At 55.0% G+C, this 21,171-nt stretch overlaps 2 protein-coding genes and 1 long non-coding RNA gene across 10 annotated transcripts; 1 reads left to right on the top strand and 2 right to left on the bottom strand.

The window, feature by feature from the left end:
- Positions 1–905: 905 nt before the first annotated feature.
- On the bottom strand, positions 906–14,421 carry HOXB8 (homeobox B8). Of its 7 annotated transcripts, none has more exons than XM_027517392.1 (5): positions 14,334–14,411; positions 6,032–6,090; positions 3,617–3,785; positions 2,866–3,337; positions 906–2,078 (listed from the first exon to the last, which is right to left on the bottom strand). In XM_027517392.1, exons 4-5 carry the CDS (start codon positions 3,287–3,289, stop codon positions 1,771–1,773), a joined length of 732 nt encoding a protein of 243 aa, XP_027373193.1. In that variant the 5' UTR covers positions 3,290–3,337; positions 3,617–3,785; positions 6,032–6,090; positions 14,334–14,411; the 3' UTR covers positions 906–1,770. The 7 variants fall into 7 exon arrangements, with proteins under 7 accessions (XP_027373193.1, XP_027373195.1, XP_027373192.1 ...); XM_027517394.1 differs by having other exon boundaries at positions 3,617–3,782; XM_027517391.1 differs by lacking the exon at positions 6,032–6,090 and having other exon boundaries at positions 14,334–14,421.
- On the top strand, positions 7,953–10,846 carry LOC113877345. 2 transcript variants are annotated; one of them, XR_003506733.1, is made up of 2 exons: positions 7,953–8,996; positions 9,545–10,846. It is a non-coding gene; the product is annotated as an uncharacterized LOC113877345 (long non-coding RNA). The 2 variants fall into 2 exon arrangements; XR_003506734.1 differs by having other exon boundaries at positions 7,953–9,202.
- HOXB9 (homeobox B9) lies at positions 9,938–14,953 on the bottom strand. The gene is made up of 2 exons (XM_027517390.1): positions 14,334–14,953; positions 9,938–11,692 (listed from the first exon to the last, which is right to left on the bottom strand). The coding sequence occupies exons 1-2, from the start codon at positions 14,848–14,850 to the stop codon at positions 11,457–11,459; spliced, it is 753 nt and encodes a 250-aa protein (XP_027373191.1). The 5' UTR covers positions 14,851–14,953; the 3' UTR covers positions 9,938–11,456.
- Positions 14,954–21,171: the final 6,218 nt, after the last annotated feature.

Below are 21,171 nucleotides of genomic sequence, written 5' to 3'. Positions count from 1 at the left end.
TGGTCCGTTTCTCCTGAGGTGAGGCGCGAGGTGAGCCTGGCCTCACGCTTTCTCTGTGTGCGGCCCAGACAGAACGGGCAGGGATGCAGCGAGGTTTCGTGGGTGCTCCCAGCGGTGCGGGATCCAGCCCCTGGGGCGTTGGATGCTGTAGTTTCTGATGGCTTAAAAAAAAAAAAAAAAGGTTTGAAAATAAAAAAAAGGAAGACGGTGGGGTGGGTGGGAAGAGAAAGGAAGGGAGGAGGGTGCCCCGGTATGCTGCTCTGATTCTGGGAGGCGGATGCCTCAGTCGAGCGTGGCTGCTGGAGAAGCAGAGCGAGAAAAAGAAGGCAGGCAGTGAACCACCACCTCGGCGCTGGGCGAAGGTAGCCAAGTCCCAGAAAGGGAGAGGCAGGGAAGAGCATCTCCCTTCTCCTTCTCCCCCCACCAGAGTACGAGAAAAATAAAAATATAAGTCAGTTTAGCAGCTCGGTACTGAACCTCTACCCCTGCGCGCGCGCGCACACACACACACACACACACACACACACACACACACACACTCACACACAAGAGAGAACACGCAAAAACAAAGGGGGAGGTGCGGGGGGTGGGGTGGGACAAAGTCAACAGCCCACGCGCATCTCTCCAGCGTGGCCTGGGCGCGAGGGTCTCCGGGGCCCGCAGCCTCGGAACGCGAAGGGAGGGGGTTTCTCTCGGCTCCCCTCCCTCGTTTCTCTCTCCTCCAATCGCGCGCAGCCGCCTCCCTCACCCCCTGCGCCCCTGGGCCAAGGGACTGCACCACCTGCCTCCAGCCTCCGCCCCCTCCTCTGCGCGGCCGGGCCTGGCGGGCGCTAGAGCCGGTAGACCGGCTCCCCCAGCAAATCTGCAAGGCGCTGGGAGCAAATGAGGAGAGCGGGTCGGGCCAGTCTCGGGTTCTCGCTTGTAAACTTTATTGTAACTCTTCCGCCCTTTTCAGGCGCAGACAACAGAACAAAGTATAGAGGAACAACAAAATATATAATTAGCCCTCCCTCCCCCCAATAAAGCAATTCACGGATACAGGATACATTCTCTTCACAGTAAACCTAAGAACACTTTTAACAATTGCCCACAGCGCGCATGCTAACTAAAGTAACCTCTTTTGAGAAACACTTAAGACGAAATTGTCAAACCAAAGCGGCGGGCGCGGGGGGGTGGGGGGGTGGAGGAAAAGAGAGAAGCCAGAGAGAAAGCCAGCGAGCTAGGAAGGACAGCGGGGAGGGGGGATGGGAGGGGAAATGAGGACAAGGCGAGAGAGAGAGAGAGAGAGAAAGAGAGAGAAAAGAGAGGGAGGGAGACAGAAAGAATTACGGCGTGAATAGGCAGTTTCATGTTGTTGGGAGAACTTAGCAGAAATCGGTACCTCGGTCATTACAAAGAAGCACGTTCAAAGGAAAAAAAGACCATTGCACAAGGAGGCTTTTTACACGGGGCGGGGGCGTGGGGGGGGGTGCTCAGCCAGGCCGCAGCCGCTTACCCTCGCAGGGCGAGGGAGTCCATGCTTAAAATTCTTTTCTTTCCCCCTGGCCCCCAAGAGAAGGGAAGGAGATCCACGGTAGCTCACACACAGAAGCTATTACGAGATACTACCACTAGCGGGGACTGGCGCGGCGGGGACGCTGCGGTGGGAGGCCAGGCTCCGGGCCCCGCTCGCGGGGCCAGAGCTCTCTCGGGCGGGGGCGGGCGACGGTGGCGCGGTCGGGGGACCGGCGGCCGCAGGGCGGCCGCGGCCCTGGCAGTCCCAGCTGGAGCCTACTTCTTGTCGCCCTTCTGCGCGTCTCCCTCGTCCGCCGCCTCCGGGGCCCGCTCCAGCTTCTGTTTCTCCAGCTCCTCCTGCTCGCATTTGCTGCTGGGGAACTTGTCTTTGTTGTTCTCTTTTTTCCACTTCATCCTCCGGTTCTGGAACCAAATTTTGACCTGTCTCTCTGTCAGTCCCAGTGCATGCGATACCTCGATCCGCCGCTTGCGAGTCAGATAGGGATTAAATAGGAACTCCTTCTCCAGCTCCAGGGTCTGGTAGCGGCTGTAGGTCTGTCGGCCTCGCCTGCGTCCGGCGGCTGCTGGCAATAGGGGAAAGGGCGAGACAGAGGGGAGGGGAGGGTGGGGGAGGGGGCAGAGACGGAGAAGGTTGGAAGATTCGTGAACCAGCCTAGGAGACCAGTATATTAAGGGCAGGGGACCTTCTACCCCGCGCAGGGGCGGGGGCGCTGGGAGGCCGCGGTCAGTGGAGGGGGGGGGGGGATGAGGGGGATCAGACACCACTGAATCTAAGGGAGCCAGAAAGGGGTCCCCCCTCCCCTGGTAAGCAGCTCCAGAGAGTTGGGCGGGGGTGGTTGAATCTATTAAAAGTGCCATAAACTTTAGAAGGAAGGATGTGAAGGAGGGGGAAAAATAAGAATAAAAAAAGCCGGGATGGGGACGAATGGACCCACCTTGAAAAGCCCCCAGAGCCTCTGCCCCAGAAGAAAAGTTTCTTCAGGGTAATTAAACTATAAAGCAATTGAGAAGTGCAAAAGTTGAGCGCCCCCACTCCCGCCACCCTTTCTCCACTACCCCCCATAAAACAGTAAAAGGGGGAAAAGGAGGGGAAGAAGAAAAGTCAGGCAGGGTGAGGGGTTTATGGATTCAGGAAATGTCGCTTAGCGACCTCCTTCGAGGGAAACAAAAAGAAGAAAAGGAAGGAAAGGGAGGAAGGAAGGAAAGAAGGGGGAGGCTATCTGAAACGGAGCGAGCACGTCTTCCAGGAGCTGGGGACACCGCTGCCCGGCCTGCCCGGCCCCCTGCCCGTCCTGGGCCCCGGGTCTCCCTTCCTCCCCCGCCCCCCGCCGGCCCCCGACGCGAGCTCACCTTGCGGGCGCATCCAGGGGAAGAGCTGTGTGGGCGACGGGCTCTGCTCGGACCCCTCGGCCTCCTCTCCCAGGCCGCTGGCGGCGGCGAGCTTGCAGTCGGCGTACTGCACCAGGTCTGGATCCTGCGCACCGAACAGGCTCTGCCGCTGCAGCGGGTCGTAGCCGTAGAAGTTGCCCGGGTCCCCGTGGCACGCCACAGCGCACGGGTTCTGCTGGTAGGGAGCCGTGGACAGCGAAGACGGCCCGTGGTAGAACTCCTGGATTTGCGACGGGTGCTGGAAGCTACCGCCGCTGCTGGGACCGTACACCACGGTGGGTCGGCCGCCCAGGTCCTGGGCGAAGCCGCAGTCATAATAATTGGGGCGCAGGGACTCCCCGGTTTTGTATTTGGAGAACAGTGAGTTGACGAAATAAGAGCTCATTTTATTGAATTTTGAGGCGGCGGCGGCGGCGGCGGCTGTAGTTGGGGGCTGTTGGGGAGGGGGTGGGGAGGGGGAAAGGGAGGGAGAGAGAGAGAAAAAAACGCGGATTCGCCGGCTCCTAGTCACCCTCGCCAGGAAAGGAGACGGGAAGGGAGGAGGTGGGGGAAAGAAAAGAAAGAAAAGGCGAAGAAGATCTCGAAGCCACCACACTTTTTGTGATTTCCAGGAATAGAAAAGGACAGCGAAGCCTCCAAAAGTCTAAGCTTGCATGGCAGCCGCGGCTCGCTCGCCCTCCCCCCACCCCCCACCCCCCACACAAAAATATACCGCCACTTAAAGAGGTCCTCGCTTTACATTTCGAAGAAGGGATGCCAGTTCATAAACAGTTTTCGGTGATTTACTTCCCTGCAAATGAGTTGTTTCATATTTTGCACTGTCTTTTCATGATCATTTGCATCCATTAGAGACCCCGCATCCTATTGGCTTCTCCGTACTCCTCCCGGACAGAACGCAGAGCGAGGGTGAGAGCGAGGGAGAGCGAGCGAGAGAGAGAGCGAGAGCAGAGAGCGCCAGGGAGTGAGGAGACAGCGGAAAAAAAAAGGAGGGGAAGAAAAAAAAAAAACACCCAGGGAGAGAGAGGGGGAGAGGGGGAGAGAGGGGGGAAGGAGAGGGGGGGAGAGAGAGAATGAATACGGATTAAATCTGTTTAACTACCTACATTAATGAGATATCTCTTGCCTCACAACAAATCAAATACCTTCGCAGACCACCCCCAAAGACTGATGTGGGGGAGTCACGGAAAAAAACACGCACACACATACACAACGCGCCAGGCGTAGGCACGCTGTTAATTTCGCGATTTTAACGAGGCAGTTGGAGTCTTTTTAAATGTCAGGGTCGCTTCGGAAAAATGTAAAAGAACACGGTTTAATTGCGCCGAGTTTTAAAAGGTCCTATAAATGTAATTGGTATTTTAATACAAGTTATCAAATCATACAGCTTCCTCTCCTAAACATATTTTCAAACAAACGAGGTAGTCATATTTAAAGCTTTAATGATCAATTTCCTTATTATTGATAAAGGTTTAACTATCGTGTGGAGGGAATTGGCTGGGTAACCGGCCCCCAAAAAAACGGCTGTAAACTCTTTAACAAACTATAAAACGCAATAAAGCCGAGTCTGTTGTTGTTTATGCCGCAGCGCATAAAAGCTGTTAGCATTTTACGAGTTCTTTCCTCTACAGCTATAAAACTGCAGCTTCGATCGCCCCCGCCGCCCGACTGCAGCACGGTGGGGGTGACAAAGCCGAAATGAGAATGATTATGAGGTTTTTTTTTCGGCGCAAACGGTGACTTTTCTGAGATTTTCCGCCTCCTTCAGCTGTGGGAGCACCTGCCCCCACTCCCTCTCTGGAGCCCCCAAAGTAGCCCTCTCTGCCCCACCCAGGCCACTCACCAACTTTCCTTCGTTAAACAAACAAGGTTTTTCTTTGGAGAAGGGATTCAGGAGGGCTTGAGGAGGCATCCGGAGGAAGAGCTGAAACTTTCTGGTTAATGGGCAGTGGAGAAATCCTGAACAAAGCTCACCCTGCAATTCATTCTGTAGTTTAACACAGCCTTGGGTGGCTTGGGAAGGGGGTGCTAGAATGAGGAGGGGGTCTCTAGAAGGCACTGGGGCCCAGTAAGCAAGCCTTTAGGAGACCAACTCTGTATGATGGGAGAGGGGCCTGATGCCACCCACAGGATAACACCAGCTGGGCTGCCCTAGTCCTGCACCCAGGCCTTGGGACCCAGTAACCAAGCCCAACTGGCTCCCAACCTTCTCAGGCCAGTTCACTACGCCTTCCACATCACCACTAGGTGAGAGGGCACCACCGGGCCAGCAGCACATCAGAGGGAGGGGAGAGCAACTGAGGCTGCCCTCCCGGTGTCTGGCCTTGGTGCCCGAAGTCTTGTGCTTTCCTTCCTCTGCCCTGGGCAGTGACTGCAGAGGGTGTGTGGGGAGGGGCACCTTTTAGCCTTCACTGTCCTTTCAGCCACTGTCACTGCCTCACCTGACCTTGGGGTGGAGGGATTTGGATACAGCAAGGCCAGAGTCCCCCATGTTCTCTCCTTTCCCCTTGGGCGCCTCTAGTTAAACCTGGCTCTCCCTCCAGACCTAAGGACCTAGGGCCTGAAACACAGAGTGCAGAACCCAGCTGACTGGGTGCCACCCTGTCTTGCCAGTTGCCTTTGCCGGCCTACTGGGCCTAGTGACAGTGGTGGCCAAGCTTTAGAAGGCCCCAAACTGAGAATCTGAACCAATGGCTTCCTGAAGAGGCTCCTTGACCAAGGAAAGGAAAGAAGGAAGGAAGGGAGACAGAAAGACATTTTCTAGCAACAAAGGTGGAGGCTTTATAAATACATTCAGTCTATTGTTTATTCATGAGAGAGTGGCTTGCTTTTGGAGGGGTGTTTTGGGGGGTTCCACTCATCTTCCCCTTTGTAAAAATGAAACCTATTACCTCTTCTAAGGGGAAGGTACCACTGGGGCCACTTGATCCTTCAAAAGTGAATCTGAAGACTGGAGAGGGGCTGATAGGGAAAGGGAGAAAGGAGAAAAGGAGAGGAGCAAACCAGGGTCTTGAATGTTTACCGCCTGGCTGATAGGTGGTGAGGCAGCGGGAGGCAGAGTTAAGTTGTTGCCGAAGCAAACATTTTTATCAAGTGCAGGGGATTTTATGGTCATGATTTGAGGACTCACCGGTGAGGTAGAAATTCAATGGCTTGTTCTAAATCATCCCTACACCGTGCCAGAAATTCCTGATGGAAGGAAAATGTTTCTATTATAAGAAAAAACAAGAAAGAGCGAGGAGATAATTTATAAACACCCAACGGAGCGCAGATTTATTAGAGAAACTCAAGTTGAGAAACTCCGCTTTCCGCTTCGCACCGGGTCCAGGGGGAGGAGAGGCGAGGCTGCAGAGTGGCTAATTTTAAGGAGAAGGGGGGCACCTATTTCTCGCGCAGGTTTGTCCGAAATGGGGAGCAAGGATCGGGCCGGGCCGGGTGGGGAGGAAATGGGAGATTTGGAATCTAAGGGGCTATGGGCAGGGGCTGACAGCGCGCGGGTCACCGAACGAAAAACGCCTGGAGCCCAGGCCTCCAGCTGCTAACTTGAGAAAGGACTGGTGCTCTCCAGGTCTGCCTGAGGCCGGGGCCAGGGCGCACGGAGCCGGAGCTCTCACCTGGAAACCACGGGACGCGGGAGAACCGAGCCCGTGCTTCCTGCACTGCGCCTGTCCCCACAGCCACGCAGAAAACGCACTCTTTTCTGGCGGCCCAACTTGGCCCAGAACTACTCAGGAAATACCCGAGCCTTTCGCACCTCGCCGTCCTGGGGAGCCCCTGCCCCAGCCTGGATCGCCCGGCGCCGCCCCGCCCAGCCCCGGCCACATACAAAGGCTCTGGAGCCTCGGTCCTTGCCGAGCCGCAACGCCGGCTCTGGGCACCTCCGAATCCCCGCCAAAGCCACGGATCCGTCCCCCCTATAGTGCCCCTATGCCCCACCCGGCCTGGCTCACCCGGTTCCCTCTCCCGCCGATCTTGCAGCAGCCTGGGGCGGCTTTCTCTCCATCCGACCCGCTTCTGCCCGCTCGCCCTCTCACCTGACCTGCTCACCCGTATCCGCAGGCATTCTTCTCCCCCCCATCCCGGAAAATCTCATTTTTCTGAACCAATCCTCCTCTTTTATTTGGATTCACTGGTTCTATAGCTACTATTATTCCCCATTTTCATGCATTTGTTGTCCCACGGAACATAGAAACTGGGTGAGAAGCCCTGAGCCCTCCTTCTGGGGGAAATAAAATGATCATTTGAGGAGAGGAGGTCAATCAACATCACTATATCTTAAATCTATAAAATGGGGGAAACGGCCATAATGAACCCTATTTTTATTCTGGGCAAATACTTCATGACTTTTGGTAGCGCTCAATTCATAGATTTCAGGGCCGACCGAGGTGCGAGGTGCAGCCGCAGCGCCCGAAGCCGCCGCACCGGGGATTTTTCACGTGGAGCAAGGATGCCATCTAGCGGCCGTGTTGAGGAAAGGCGCCGCCGCCACCGCTCCCTCCTGCCTCTCCGAGAACCTGCCACCGTGCCAACAACCCCGAGAAACTTTCAATATTAGCCTAAAAGGAGAGGAAAATGAGAGCGTGCGAAGGGGAAGGCGTCGGAAATCAGGAAATGGTTCATGAAATTGTGCAGTTAAGTTAGAGATTTAAAAAAGAGAGAGAGGAACAAAAAGAGAGGGTGGGAAGGGAAAAATAAGTCAGCTTTTCTCTCACCCCCCACCTCAAGCCCTTAATTTCGGGCGGTGACGGCCGAGCAGTGCGCCTTGTATGGCCCCTAAAAGGGGGAGCCGAACACTTTTCAAACCCAACACGATTGTTTCAAATTCTGAGGGAAAACAATTGGGCTTTCTGTGGGGGGAGAGGAGGCCCGAGAGGGTGGGACAGAACTAAAAGGATCAAGAGGCTGCTCGCGCCCAGACGTCTGGCCCCGCCGGACCTGCGTGTGTGTGTGTGTGTGTGTGTGTGCCCGCGCGCGTGTGCAGGGGGCTTCTCTTTATGACGCCCGATTGGGGGGGGGGGGCGCTTACGAGGAACAAAGACTAGAGTCTCAATTGCGTTCTGTGAAGCGTTTGTGACAACAAAGTGTTCTTCCCTCGCCCCTCCCTCCTCGCCCCTCTTTGCCCCCTGGGGCCCCCCGGAAACCCCGCGCCCCGCGCTCCGGGCGGGTGTAGGTGGGGGCGGCCGAGCCCAGCCCACCCATTCGCCCGCCAGGCCGGGAGCCCAGGCCCAGCTGTGGCTCTCTCAGCTCCGGAAAGTTTCCCCTCACTGTTTGCTTTGCTGCTGTTTAGTTTCTTAACCTTCAGAAATTTATACGCTATAAACTTTTATAGCGGTCATATTCTTTTATTGCTGCGCACACGGCATTGAATTCCTCTCCCGGCTTCTCTCTGGCTCGCACTCTCCCGGTCCCCCTCTCTGAATCTCTCTCTTTTATTACAGCAGATTTCCCCATCTCCGGCTTCCGAGCCTCTGCATCTTCGTCTTTGTTTGTCTTTAAAGAAGCCACCCGGGGCTGGGGACCCAGACGCCGCCGCCTGAGGCTTCCCGGGGCGCCCTCGCCCCCCTACCCGGCAGCACTCCGTTCAGTTCCTGCCTCTCTTTTTGCGTTTTCCTTTTGGCGGAATCTGGCCTTCTCAGCTCCTTCTCAGCTCAGGCTGGCTCCTGGGAGCCCAGGATGGGGAGGGAGCCTAGTCTACGCAAGCTCTAAAGGCAGATTCACTTGATATACCGACTGGAACCCTCGGAGGAGGACGCGGGTTGGGGCCCCGGCGTACCAGGAGCTTCGCGTTCTCCTGCCTCCGGCTGTCTCTCCGATTTTGCGTTCGCTGGAGAGGGGTAGGCCTGGCCTTTTCGCTTCCAGGCCGATTTCACAAGGGCCAGGCTTTGTCCCCACCTCTATCCCAACCTCAGGGTCTCCGCGGACTGCAGCGCCGTTGGGTGGGCCCGGTGGGAGGCTCCAGCAGGAGACCGGTGCCCAAGAGCCAGCCCGGCAGAAGCGGAATCCCAGCGCCTGGATGAGAACCGCCTGGCGGCAGACAACAGCGCTCCTCATCTGAGGCTTTGGTGGTGGACCCGCAGTCTGAGAGGGACAAAAAGGTGCCTTTTGAAACCGAATTTAGTTTTGGGGTCCGATTGGGGAAGGGACTCCCACCCCCCGCCCCGCCTCAACTATTTCTGTTCGACACACAACCTTCTCTCCCAGCCTGAAAGAGCTGCCTCCCCAGGCCCCACTCCCACCAAACTCCACCCGCGTTACACCAAGGCTGCGACCCCGAGGCTCAGATTGGAGCCTCAGACTCCAGGTGGGGATTGAAAACCTAGGGTTCACTCTTTTTGAGGGGTGGAAGAAAGGACAGCCTGGCCTTGTAGAGACCTCTATTTGCATCCTGTCCCTCTGCTGCAGGGAATAGCAGAAAGAAGTTACTGCTCTCTTCACTTGTGTGGCATTTTAAAGTGGCCAAACCAAGGTGCCTTTCTCAGCCAGCTGAGAGAGGACCTGCTTCCAGGCATGGCAGGGCAACCTTGCCTTTCCTCTGGCTCTGGAGGTGGTGGGGAAGTCTCCAGCATAACAAGAGGAAGGTCTCATTGCTGCCTGCAGACCCAGACCCCATCTCTAATCTTTCTTTCCTTTTCTTCCCCTCCAGTCTCCCAGCCCTCCTGTTGGAAGGTTCTTCTCAGTTTAAGCAGAGGTCCTGGGTCCAGACCAGCTCTCAGCTCCTGCAGGAAGCCCACCCTACAAAGTCTAAGGAGAAATCTCTTGGGCACAGGACTTTTCTCTTTTTTTCCAAGCCACCCTCTTGGAACTAGCACCTCTACTCTGGTCAGGTGAGGAGAGCCAACACAGAATGACACACGAGAGGCTTATTGTCTAGAGTGATATATATTTTTTGTTCTTTTTCTTGTTTCTTTTTCTTCCAAAACAATCAGAGCTCTAAGCCCTTCACCCTCCCCTCTCCCACCCACAACCCTCCCTTGTAAGCGACAACTGAAAACAGGCGAGACGATCACCCCCAAAGAAATCACAAAACACAGCACAATTTCACGACTGCCACCGACGAAGCAAAAAAAGTTCTACTGGAATGTCCCCTTGCAGGGTCGGGATTAGCAGGAGCCAGTCTATGAATTGAGGGGGGTTGGAAAGGGGGGGAAGCAGGGGGAGGAAAGGAAGCAGAGAGTAAGCCCTAGTCTAACGCTTAGGTGCGATTTCGGCCTCTTTTCTTAGCAAGCGGGACTGCTCCCCAGAAGCCTGCGCGCGCAGGTCGCCATCCAGGCGGGTCTCAGCGCTTCTGCGCTGAAGCGGCAGCTGCCAAGCCCGAGGCTCCTCCGCAGGGGTCGGACTGGGCAGGACTGGAGGAATAAGTCAAGCTCCGCAAGCCCAGAGTTTTTGCTCCTCCCTGTCCTCCACGACTTGCTCTGGAGAGGAGCCCAGGAATCGATGCACAATAAATTCTCCATCGGGTTCTCCTGACCTGCTTTCCCGCCTAAGGAGTAGAGCTAGCAGAGGATGGAGGGTGGAGAGGGGGGTTCTACAGGGGTGACTTGACTCGCTGGTGCAAGGTGGACTGGCCGAACAGAGTTGATTTCAGAGCTGGGGAGGATGCAGAAGAATGCAGCAGGGCCGGTGTCAAGCAAGAGAAGCCACAGTCTCTGTCAAGCAGGGCACAGATGAACGGGAGGATGACACTGTCAAGGCTTATGACCCACGATCTGACCTCCTTTTGTTGGAAGGATAGGAAAACAACATGCAGAATTAAACACTTCCTGCAGCAAAACGTGTGTATGTGGACTACTTTCATAAAACCTAAGAGACTCTCCTAAGACCACCACTGCCTTTCCTTGCCCTTTCTAGCCCACCAGCTGGGGAACTGAGTTTATCCCATTTGGCCTTGAGTCCATGCCTGGGGACAGTTAAGGAGTCCATGGGGGTGGTGGTGTGATGCTGGGCCCCTTGAACTGCAGCGCCTCATTCAGGAATGTGTCTTGAGACATCTTCTTCGTGTGTATTGCATTGGGGGTAGACCCTGGACTTTTCTGATGGTCTAGGGGCTATTCTGCCAGACGTGGGGTGTGATGGCACTTGGGGTGTCACTTGAGTGTTGACTGTGGGCTTTTCCCATTGTTACTGTGGGCTCCAGGCTTTATCCAGGCGGGCATCTGTTGGGCTGTGTGCATTTGGAGTGTCCCCAGGTGACTTCGGGATAAGTATGTGGGAAGGAACAGGCAGGTTGGAAGTGAGGAACTGGGGTTGCCCAGAAAAATTAGGAGGGTTACTAGGGACTCTACTAGGGGTTGTCTTTCCTTGTGGCCCATCACCTTCTTAGGAATCAACTACATCTACCTTCTAAATCAATAAAAACTCCTCCTGAGACCCAGGGAGAAGAGAAGGACAGGTGAGGGCAAAGGAAAGGAGAGAGCCTCTAGATACAGAAAAGGACTTTGAAGAGAAAGATCCCCTTCCCCATTCACTTGAATACATCCCAGACAGCACTGGCTCTGCAGCCATCACTTATAAATAAGTGTGAGATGGAGAAGGGGTGGGGTGGGCTAGAGGAATCTTTACTCTTTGCCCTGTTCCTTATTCATTTTCTTCATTTTCATCCGCCGGTTCTGAAACCAGATTTTGACTTGTCTCTCACTCAGATTGAGGAGTCTGGCCACTTCGTGCCTACGGTCCCTGGTGAGGTACATATTGAACAGAAACTCCTTCTCTAGCTCCAGCGTCTGGTATTTGGTGTAGGGACAGCGCTTTTTCCGGGAAGAGCGAGCGTGCAGCCAGTTGGCGGAGGGGTTGGCTGAAAGAGAAGCAGCGATAGAATCAAAGAAAGGAAAGGGGGTGAAGGGCCCCTGTGTTCTCCTTCCAAGAGGGTGCCCCTTTGGTCTCTACTCCCCATTTTGCATTAGAGAAAGGGCCACCTGGGCCTTCAGCTCCCAGAAAGGGTCTCAGAGATGGGCCAGGAGTTGCTATAGACATTTCCAGGTGAGAGATTTTGGGACAGGATAGAGCCAAACCTGTGCCAGGCATCCCACAACTTCCCAGGCTTTCCCTGTCCCAGGCCCTCTCTCAGTCTCTTTCTCGGCTTGGGTCAGAACTGGTTAGGATTCAGGTCAGAGCCCAGCCTGGCTGAAGCCCCCTCCCCCACCAGCTCTACAAGACTAACTAGGCTGACTGAAGAGTACTAGCTCTAAGTCTGAGAGGTAAGAGAAAGACTGAGCTGGGGGAGAGGAGAGTGGCTTCTGCCCAGCCAAACTGAGGGGCCTCCTGACCCTCCAGTCCAGTGCACCCTCCTGTCTTAATCACAAGCGTGGGTCTCTCGGCCACATGGCAGCAGGCATATGTGTCTATGTGATATCTCGCTGCCCACCCCCCCCAACACCACACACCACAAATATGGTTTGCATTTAGAGACGCAAACATTCAGCACACTCCAATTCACATGCAACCCAATTACAACCATTTATCACCTCCAGCCTGTGGACAAGAGAGCGCTGGGGGCTCACAGATAACTTATGGTCGCAATAGTCTCCGTTTCCGCTCCTGCTCATCTCGCAGTTTGGTTAAAGCAAGTTCAGGGAAATTGGGACGCAAGATTGCTCCAGTCCCAAGGTGGGGAGCCATGGATCATGTGGGGGTAACAGAAGTCCATCACAGCACACCTAAATCCAACTGGCTCCACCCGGTGAGAGGGAACAGAGAAAAGGGTGACTGAGGGGAAGTGGGGGATAAAAAGGAAACAAAAATATATGCAAGTTTCTCTTCTCCTTACCCCTGAACTCAGAAAAGTTGCCAAATAAAGCAGAGTTAATTAAAAATAGCAGCCACCCTCTGCTAGATTTCTTCATCTCAAATGAAAAACACTGAATTTTTTTTTTAAAAAGTAATAATAATCTGGTTCATCCTACACTAAGTACCCTGTCTTACCAATTTGCAGTGCTATTTCCTTAATGTGATTGCCTGGGATGAGACCCGCAGTCACATTAAATATGAAAGAGGAAAAAAAAAAAAAAAAAACTGTTAATAATTGATCCTAGCCAAACTGCTGCCTTGCAATAATGGACTTTCCAGGCAGAGTTTGGGGGCCTGGGGTGGGGGGCCTGCTTGGGTGTGAGCAGGGAGGCTTTGGGAAGAGCCGTGTTACCCAAATGTCAGCTCTTGTGATCCCACCTGGCAGGTTGGAAGGGGTGACCTGAGGGAGTAGGGCAGCTCTCTTCCCTCCAGCAGGCAATAAACCCCAAAGGACCCGTGGGTCACTCTGTTGGTGGGAAATCCGGCAGGGCAAGCAGAGACTTAAAAAATCTGACCCTCACTCTTGAAAAAGAGTAAGGGGTGAGGACTTGTCCCCACCAGCCTGCAGGTTATTGTTTGGGGCCTAAGAGCTCCGACCAACTTGCCCTTCTCAGCCTTAAAAAACGAAAAATCCGAGACTCTTTCTGATCCCCTTAGGGAGCAGCACCTCCTGGAAATTGGGCAGACTGGGGTTCCTGGAGGGGGTGCATTTGGAGGGGTGGGAGACGGTGAGAAACTACCTTCCGAGGATAAAGTTCTCCGCCTCTCCGCAAGCCTCTCTTCCCCCCACCCTTCCTCTCCCCAGGGTCCTTTCGGGATCTCTCTCCACGCCGCGGGTCGGCCCTGAAGTTCGGAAGCGATTCCTCGACTCCCCGCGAGGCGGACAGCTCCGGCTGGGGCTAGGGAGCCCTGCGGAGAGCAGCGGGAACCGCAGGAAAGGAAGCCGCAACCCGGGCGAGAATGCCAAAGGAGGGGAGGGGGCGACCGGAGGGAAGGCTCCTGGGGAGGGGCCGGCGCATCCCGGGAGGGGGCTCAGTCTCTGGGTCCTGGGCTTCCCCCGCCCCTCCCGGCGCCGGCTGCGGACCCTGAGCGGCTACTGAGCGAGATCTGCTAGGAACAATCCTCCGCCAAGCTGTTGCATCGCAAATAAAATCCTAATGAGCCCCCTCCCACTTCCCCTTGGCCGGCTTTTACGGTGTGCGCGTGGCGCGGGGAGCCCTGCCAGCCGTGCAGGGCCCGGCTTCCCGGCGCGCTCCCGCCCTGGCCCGCGCGGGCTCTCGGCTTCTCTGGCTGCCTCCCCGGCCCCGCCAGCTCCTCTTCCAGCCGGCGGTTGTCGGCCTCTTCCCGGGCTTTCGGCGGGCCTCCGGGGGCGTGGGGGAAGAGAGGCCGAGAGAGCGGCGAGCTGATCCCTGAGCCCCGGGTTCCCGCTGGACTTGACGGAGTGGGGCGGCGCGCCTCCGGCGGCCTCAGTCTCCCTTTCTGGGGCACCCAGCTGCCTCCCTTCCTTCCTCCGTCTTCCCTCCGCCCTCGCCTGCTCTCTGGCCAACGCCGCGGTTTCCCTTCACATTGTCCGCAGTTTATTGCCTCTCCCCTCCCCTCCCCCTCGCCTGGCCTTCGGCCTGGGTATTTCCTCACTTTTTATAACTTACTTTGATCCGGCCTCTCTTTGTCCTCGCTTCCTTCGCAAATTTTATTGTCCCCGTAGCCGGGTCTTTGATTAGACAGGACGGCCTCCCTGCCCGCCGAAGTTTCCAAACTGTACTCGGGCGTGCCCTGCTTGAGCAGCTCCCCAGGCGCGCCCAGCAGCGGCTCCGCCTTCACAGCCGCCTGGCCCTGCCCCGGAGCAGCTTCGCCGCGCGGCGCCGGCTCCAGCCAGGTGCGGAGGTACCTGCTCTCGGCCGGCGGGACGCCCTGGGGCTGGATGTAGGGGTGGTAGACGGACGGCAGGCTTCCGGACGCGTGCGGGCTCAGCGGCGCCCAGGATGCGCCGAACACCGGCGCTTTGGGCTGGAAGCTGCACGAGGGGAACTCCAGGTGCTCCGCGTGGCCCGGCTGCCGGGGGCTCGCGTACTGGCCGGAAGGAAACTTGGCTGGAGGCGCGTCCTCACTCTCGTGACTTATGATCGAGTCGACATAATAGCTGCTAAGCGTCCCAGAAATGGACATTCTCAGACATTATCCGGGCGCTCGCAGGGGGAAGGGAAACGCTCGCGCGCGGCGCTCAAGCAGGGAGAGGTGGCACCCGGACCGGTGTGAGGGCTTTCGGACGCGACCCCCCCAGCCCCCCACCCTCCCACCCCCACCCCCTGCTCAACTTCTCAGCCAACAAAGTACAGTGGAGCAGCCCGGCTCAGCGCTCCTTGCAAAATGATTGGTCAAAGTTTTTCCGACTGCCTGATAAAGCGTCAGCTCCGACATAAATCAATCGGGCGAGGGGGCTGCGCTCTCGCTGTCATACGTCCGCACCGCATTCCATATCGAGGATGGATTGTTTTATGCTGATGCAATGTGCTATCACGTCAGGGCTCCGGCGGCCACGTAACCTCAGCCCAAGCTGCCGGCCGCCCGCCCCCCACCCCCGCTTTTGCAAGAAGGGGGGCAGTTCTCGACGTGGGGCGGCGGGGGCTGAGGAGAGGCGGAGGGAAAGCAGCGGGCTGCCTCGGGAGGGACGCTGGCTGTGGAGCCCTCTCCCCAGGCGGGTCCGAGAGGGAGCGCAGGACACAGGGAGGGAGAGAGCTGCAGCCAGGGGAGCGGCCCGAGAGGCCCGGGGCATAATTAAAGAAAGAGGAGGTGGTCCCGGCCAAACACACCTCCACTCCACCCCGCCGGCCCTCGCTTCCTCTTCCCAGTCCCTTGACGCAATATGTTTATTAAACAATAGCGCGGCAGCAAGCCACTGGAGATGAAGGAAAGGGGATGGGGGAGAGTTGGGGTTTTATAGGAGGGGACTCTGTAACTAGTTTGGGATGTTTATAGGCCTGGGACTTTCTCCTGACCCCTCAGTAGCTGAGGGAGGAGAGAAGGGAATAAAAGTGCCTGAGTGTCCAAAGATACTGTCCTAAAATCTAGCTGTCTTGAAATTAGAGCCCATATGAGGATAAAGGGATTCATCAGGCAGGCCCTGGAAAGTTGATCCTCTGAAAGAGTCTAGTACAACTAGTCAAAGCTCCTTTAAATTTCTTGGGCCTCTCTGGCCTTGATCAGAGGAAAGGGAGGTGCACAGCCATCTCTCCTTTCCTCCACTGAACACCAGACCCTTAACACTGCCCATGGGGGAGCCGAACGGGAGAAAGGGTTAAGGGAAGTTCCCTAAGGCGTCAGCAGAGCAGAGCTGTGAGAAGGGGTCCAGAGTTATCTCCCCTTCCACCCAGTGGGGAAGGAGGTGAGTCCGGGAGTTTTCGCCTCTCTTGACCGCTCTTCCCCAGCATTGCCCGCTCCGAAGGATTTCCAAACACGCTGTATTGGGCACCAGCATAGACTGGGAACCTGCGGGTCAGTCTCCCGCTCACCCGCCGCTTTTCCTCCTGCAGACTCCTGCAAGGAGCTACCAAATAGCCCACTTGATTGGTATCTACTCAGCGGCCCTGCGCCGGGACTCCCCCGGGGCCACCGGCTGGCTTCCTGGCCCATCTCCAGCCGTCGCTCCTCTGGCTTCTGCCCTCGCTGCTGTTGCTTCTGGTGGTGTGGACGCTCAGGGAGGGGCGGCCCCTGGACAGACCCGCTTCTCTCCGGTCAGGCTTCAGGCAGGCTGGGGACGATTTTCTTAGCATTCTCCGACCCTGGGCCCTGGTAAGACAGGCTGTCCCAGTCCTGTCGTTTTAATAAAAGCGGGACCATTCTAATTTGCGGTTGTATCTGTTTGGCCATGCACCCTTCTGCCATGCAGAAGGCTGAGGATCACCTCCACACACGCACAGACACACTCCCGCCCGCTTTTCTTTCCAAATGAAGCCATCTCGTGTCATTACGTGTGAAATACGAGGGCAAAGCGCCATATTTCTTCACATTATGGCGATTTCAAAATGATTTTTTAAAGATCAATGCCAGCGCCCACTCGGCCCCCTCCTTTTCCACCCCAGCTCTCTGAGGGCGACAGCCCAGCAGATCCGGAACCAAACAGCGTGAAGATCTGCTCTTTCCATGGGACCCAAGTGGGAAAACAGAAATTTGATGCAAATTCTTCTAAGTAGCGTTTGGACACTGGGGAAAGTCGAGGGAGCTCCCCAGACTCGCTAGCGAAAAAGCTGGGCACCGGGCGAATGAATCACAGTTATGGAAAAGCACCTGTTCTCCATTTGCCAGACCTATGCCTATGCCGTCTGCTGTTGGCTTTACCTGTGATACAGATATTCTTAAGAAAAAAAAAGAAAAGAAAAGAAAGAAAAAACTCCTCTCCTACTGTAAATAATGGTGTTATGAAGCATGGCGGGCTGAGTATATGACTTTCCGTAATATATAAATTAGGGCCCCAAAGGACATGAGGTCTGTGGCCAGGGACTTTTTTATTTATGGCAGAGCCACAGTGCACTGGGCTCTTCTTAAGACCCAGGCTGTGCAGACGCTGGGCTCCCGCCCTTCTGGTTGCCATTCTGTCTCTGGCTTTGCCGCTGCCTCTCTTTGTGACAAGAGAGAAGTTGAGAGAGTCACTTAGTTTAGGGAAGAAGTTTGAGGAAGAAGAACATTTAGGCTCATGACCTGTGCCCTACAAGGGTGGGGTGTCCCCACAGACAGGTTTGTGGACTGCAGTCTGTCTGGTGAGTTGCCCCTAACCCCTGGTGGCTCCAGGGTGCTGGGTGAAGAGGGGACTCAGACCTCTTTTCTGAGACCAAAACTTAGCTTTTGCTCACAAACAAGCTGGAGGGTGGGAATAATTCCAAAGTGACAGGTTTTGGAGGTCTTGTCATCTTCTCAGGAGAGGTGACTCTGGAGGAAAGAGAATGAACCAGCACTCAAGCCCTGGAGTCTGCACCCCAGCTCGTCTCCTCCAAGTGGGGATCCAGATACACCAAGCAGTAAGTCCCACTTCAGCCAGGCTTTCTAGAAAGCACTGCTGCTCCAAATTGGAGCTCAATTTCAGCTTAGGCTTCCTCTCAGTCAGCTGAGAGAAAGCTCCTTGTCTGGGTGATCTGAGGGCTTGTGAACCGCCCCCCAAACCTTGTTTTCTCTCCCAGACAATGATACCCACCATGAAGAAGAGAAGCAAATAGGATTGTGGCCCCTGGAGCCCAGCGTCTAGTGCTGCTGAATAGAGGGTTGCTTGAGTGGGGGTCACTTCACCCTGAGAGACCAAACTGCTCCCCACCTCCCCCCAACCCTAAAGAGAAAGAAGGAAAACCCTCTTGAAGCCTCTTGCCATTCCCTGCACCGGAGCTGTGCCTGAACACAGCTGGGGCCAGTAGCTGATAGTTCCGGGAAGGGCAGGCAGGGAAGAGCTGCAGCTTCTGCCCACAGTGGGGCCCAGAGCAGCCAAGAACCACGAAGGAGGCCGAGGTGAGAAGATGAGAGGCCAGCCCTGGCCAGGACCAGCCGGTGAGTGCCTGTGGTTTAAGGGCTGTTTTAGAGGCGCCCTTCACTCTGAGATAGAGAGAAAATCTAGACAGAGGGAAGGAAATAAAAGCAAGGAGAAAAACAAAAAAGAAAAACAGTAAGTGGAAAAGGGGGAAAGTTTTTTAATCAATAAGCTAAGCTGAAATCTATGCATGCGTATTTGAATAGATCTGTTTCCTGTACCTATATTTCAAATCAATATTTCCATATGGGGAACCCAGCGTGCAAATGCGCTGTGCTCTATGCTGTGTACAGAATATACAATAAATAAATCTGCCCAACTATAATACTATATGTGCTTGGGCATTTGTATATAAGATCTAACGGTGCATATGTAGATGTGTGTATGATACGGGTTTGCAATTCTGCTCACATAAAAAGATCTATAACCCCAAAGCTTGTGTGTACATTTTTATAACCATCACACACTTATAGACAGGGCAAAAGCTTGAGTATTTGTGTACTCGAATTGTGGCGATAAGACATTAGCTGATTCAGAAGCTTCACTATATTCAAGCAAAATATCCACAAACGCGTGTGACCTAAGTCTGGTTTCTTTTACAACTCCATTCTGAAATATTTCTCTGAGAGGTGAAGGAAATGCCTCAACTTGGCCCAGAGCGGGTTGTGAAATTTTGTGACTTTTCTGTCTGACCATGACATCCTTTACTGCGTCTCTTACCCAAAAACCACAGGGAGAGTGTACATTCTGTGATGCTTATTTCATGGTTGTGATGGACACGGGGATGAAGGCACAGTTCCTTGTGCACAAGTGTGTCTCACACAAGTGTGAATCTGACCAGTGGTCAGAGATGAGTTGAAATGTGAAAGCTCTCAAGTAACTGTAGAGGTCACACAAAAGCACTGCTGTGTACAATGAAATCAGGAAAGTCCCCATGGCACCTGGAGTTTATTTCTTCTGACCCACGATCAGAGTCCAGCCCCACTGTTGGAAAGAATGAGGTGTGGGAACACTTGTTCCAGGGGATGAAGTCAAGATTCCCCAGAACCTTCACCCTTTACACACAGCAGCCTCCAAAAGGAGCTGCATCCGATCTGCAAACATGGGTTCAACCCTTAGTGCTTCCACACCCTCCAAGTGGGGATTTTAATTGTAAAGTAACGAAATCTTCTCCCAAACCTCCCTCCAGGTTGTCAGAGGTGAAAAGAAGAACAGACAAAGAGGTCAGTTGCCCAATTACATCCCGGGAATTTCTAACCAGCTACCAGCCACCAGGAATATGGGAGGCCATGGGGTGACTGACTCTTTGGGAGCGCGTATCCAGGAGGCCAAACGGGGTGGGCGGCAGGCGGGGCGGAAAGGAGTTGAGCAGGTAGAAGGTTATTACGGAATTGCTTCCATAAAACCTGTGGCTGTTGTAAAACTCTCTGCTTTCCAAAGACTTTATTTCCTCCTTTCTCTCTAACATCCCCCTTTTTTCTTTTTACAGCACTGTTCCTGGGAGGGGGTGGCCAAGGGACACCAAGGGATGGAGGACAGTCAGGCTCTGAGTGGCTGGGCAGGTTCCTGAGAGGCTGAGGAAAAGGAAGGTAAGGCAACAAGACGCTCCAGACCTTCTTCACCCAAACCCGAGGACGAGGAGGAAATGTCAGGACAGTGGGCTGCATTTCCTCCCAGGCTGAGGGTGGGTCTCCCAAGGACCTCTTCCACCCTAGCAGGGGCCCCTTATTCAGAGACACCCTTCACCCGCCCTCCAAGTCAGACCCGGCGCCAGAGCCCCATCCGGTCAGGCCTCTTCCCCAGACCCCCTTCCGCCATTCCTCTGCCTCAAGCAGGAGGAAAAAAGTTTGGGAACAAAAGTTAGCTTATGCTTTGGACTGTCCCCCTCCTTCCACCAGCACTTGTAGTCACTCCTTTCCTGGGCAGAGAGCCAGCAGCCTGGAGAAGGCTGGGGTCAAAGAGGGTATCACAGCTTTGCCCCTGCCCCCTCCCCATCTCCTGTCACTCCATCAGTCTGGGCTGAACTGTCCAATAGTCTGGGGTCCCCACTAGCCTGCAAGACAGGCCCCTCTGGGTGGGGGTGGCCCTCCAGACTTGGGATACCCACAGCCCAGCCCAAGGGTCTACAGGGGAACCCTGGCCACTCAGTGCAAAGAGGCCAGCTGAGGGCCAGGGAAAGGAGGACTGTTTTGGACCCACCTCTGTCTCACTAGGGGGAGGGTAGAAAGGACCCTGGGAGCCTGGAGGCTGAGACTGCAAGAGATCCTGATGTTTCCTTTTCAGAATAGGATAGGCTGAGCCCCACTCAAGGACACCTGAAGCCTCTTGTGGAAGTGGAGCCCTGTCCACCCGGCAAAAGGTTACAGAGACCTCAAGGTCATCCTGTGAATCTGTTGAAATCAAGTGCTTGCCAAGTTGGGGAGACTTTCTTTGGGAAGTCTGAATGTAGCCCAAGCAGTTAGCTTGAAGCCCTGACTCAAATCCTTCTGGCTCTGTAGAACAGCCCAGAAAGGTGCCTTTGGAGAGTGGAACACTCTTCAGTGCCCCTTCCCCTCCCAACACACATGTAAACGAATGCATAAGTGGGAAGACACCCTAGGGCAGCCCAGATCTCCTCTCTGGGGAACATTCTTGCTGCTCCTGGATTAGGAACATCATACCTCTTCACGTGTTGCAAGGGTGAGACTAGTTCTGAGTCTGCTTCCCCACCCACCCTCCACTCCTCCAGCTAAGCGAGGAGCAGTAACTGCCGTGAGTCGGGTGGTTTAATGTCGTTGTGTTCAGAAATCCAGGCCCAACAACATGAAACTACCTAATTCACTCAGCAGTTCCAGTTCACGCTCCAGGTCAAGGGCTCACTGGGGACAGGCCCCTGCAGCCATTTTTGTGGGCCCAAAGGGCTGGCCAGCTAACTTCCTTTTTCTCCACCTCTTCCCAAACAGAACACAGCTGCTAGTAAACAACAAGTCCAGAGAACT

This window comes from Bos indicus x Bos taurus, chromosome 19, assembly GCF_003369695.1.
Source record: "Bos indicus x Bos taurus breed Angus x Brahman F1 hybrid chromosome 19, Bos_hybrid_MaternalHap_v2.0, whole genome shotgun sequence".
In the NCBI taxonomy this organism is placed as follows: domain Eukaryota; kingdom Metazoa; phylum Chordata; class Mammalia; order Artiodactyla; family Bovidae; genus Bos; species Bos indicus x Bos taurus.
Note: the sequence above shows the minus strand (reverse complement) of the source record. Positions and strands in the feature narration are given on the sequence as shown.

Excerpts from the sequence above, each read along its gene's own strand:
- HOXB8 (XM_027517391.1), bottom strand. The coding sequence starts at position 3,289 with ATGAGCTCTTATTTCGTCAACTCACTGTTCTCCAAATACAAAACCGGG. Across the intron at positions 2,079-2,865 it reads CCCCTGGATGCGCCCGCAAG|CAGCCGCCGGACGCAGGCGA; the intron begins GTGAGCTCGCGT and ends CCCTATTGCCAG.
- HOXB9 (XM_027517390.1), bottom strand. The coding sequence starts at position 14,850 with ATGTCCATTTCTGGGACGCTTAGCAGCTATTATGTCGACTCGATCATA. Across the intron at positions 11,693-14,333 it reads CAAAGAGAGGCCGGATCAAA|CCAACCCCTCCGCCAACTGG; the intron begins GTAAGTTATAAA and ends CTTCTCTTTCAG.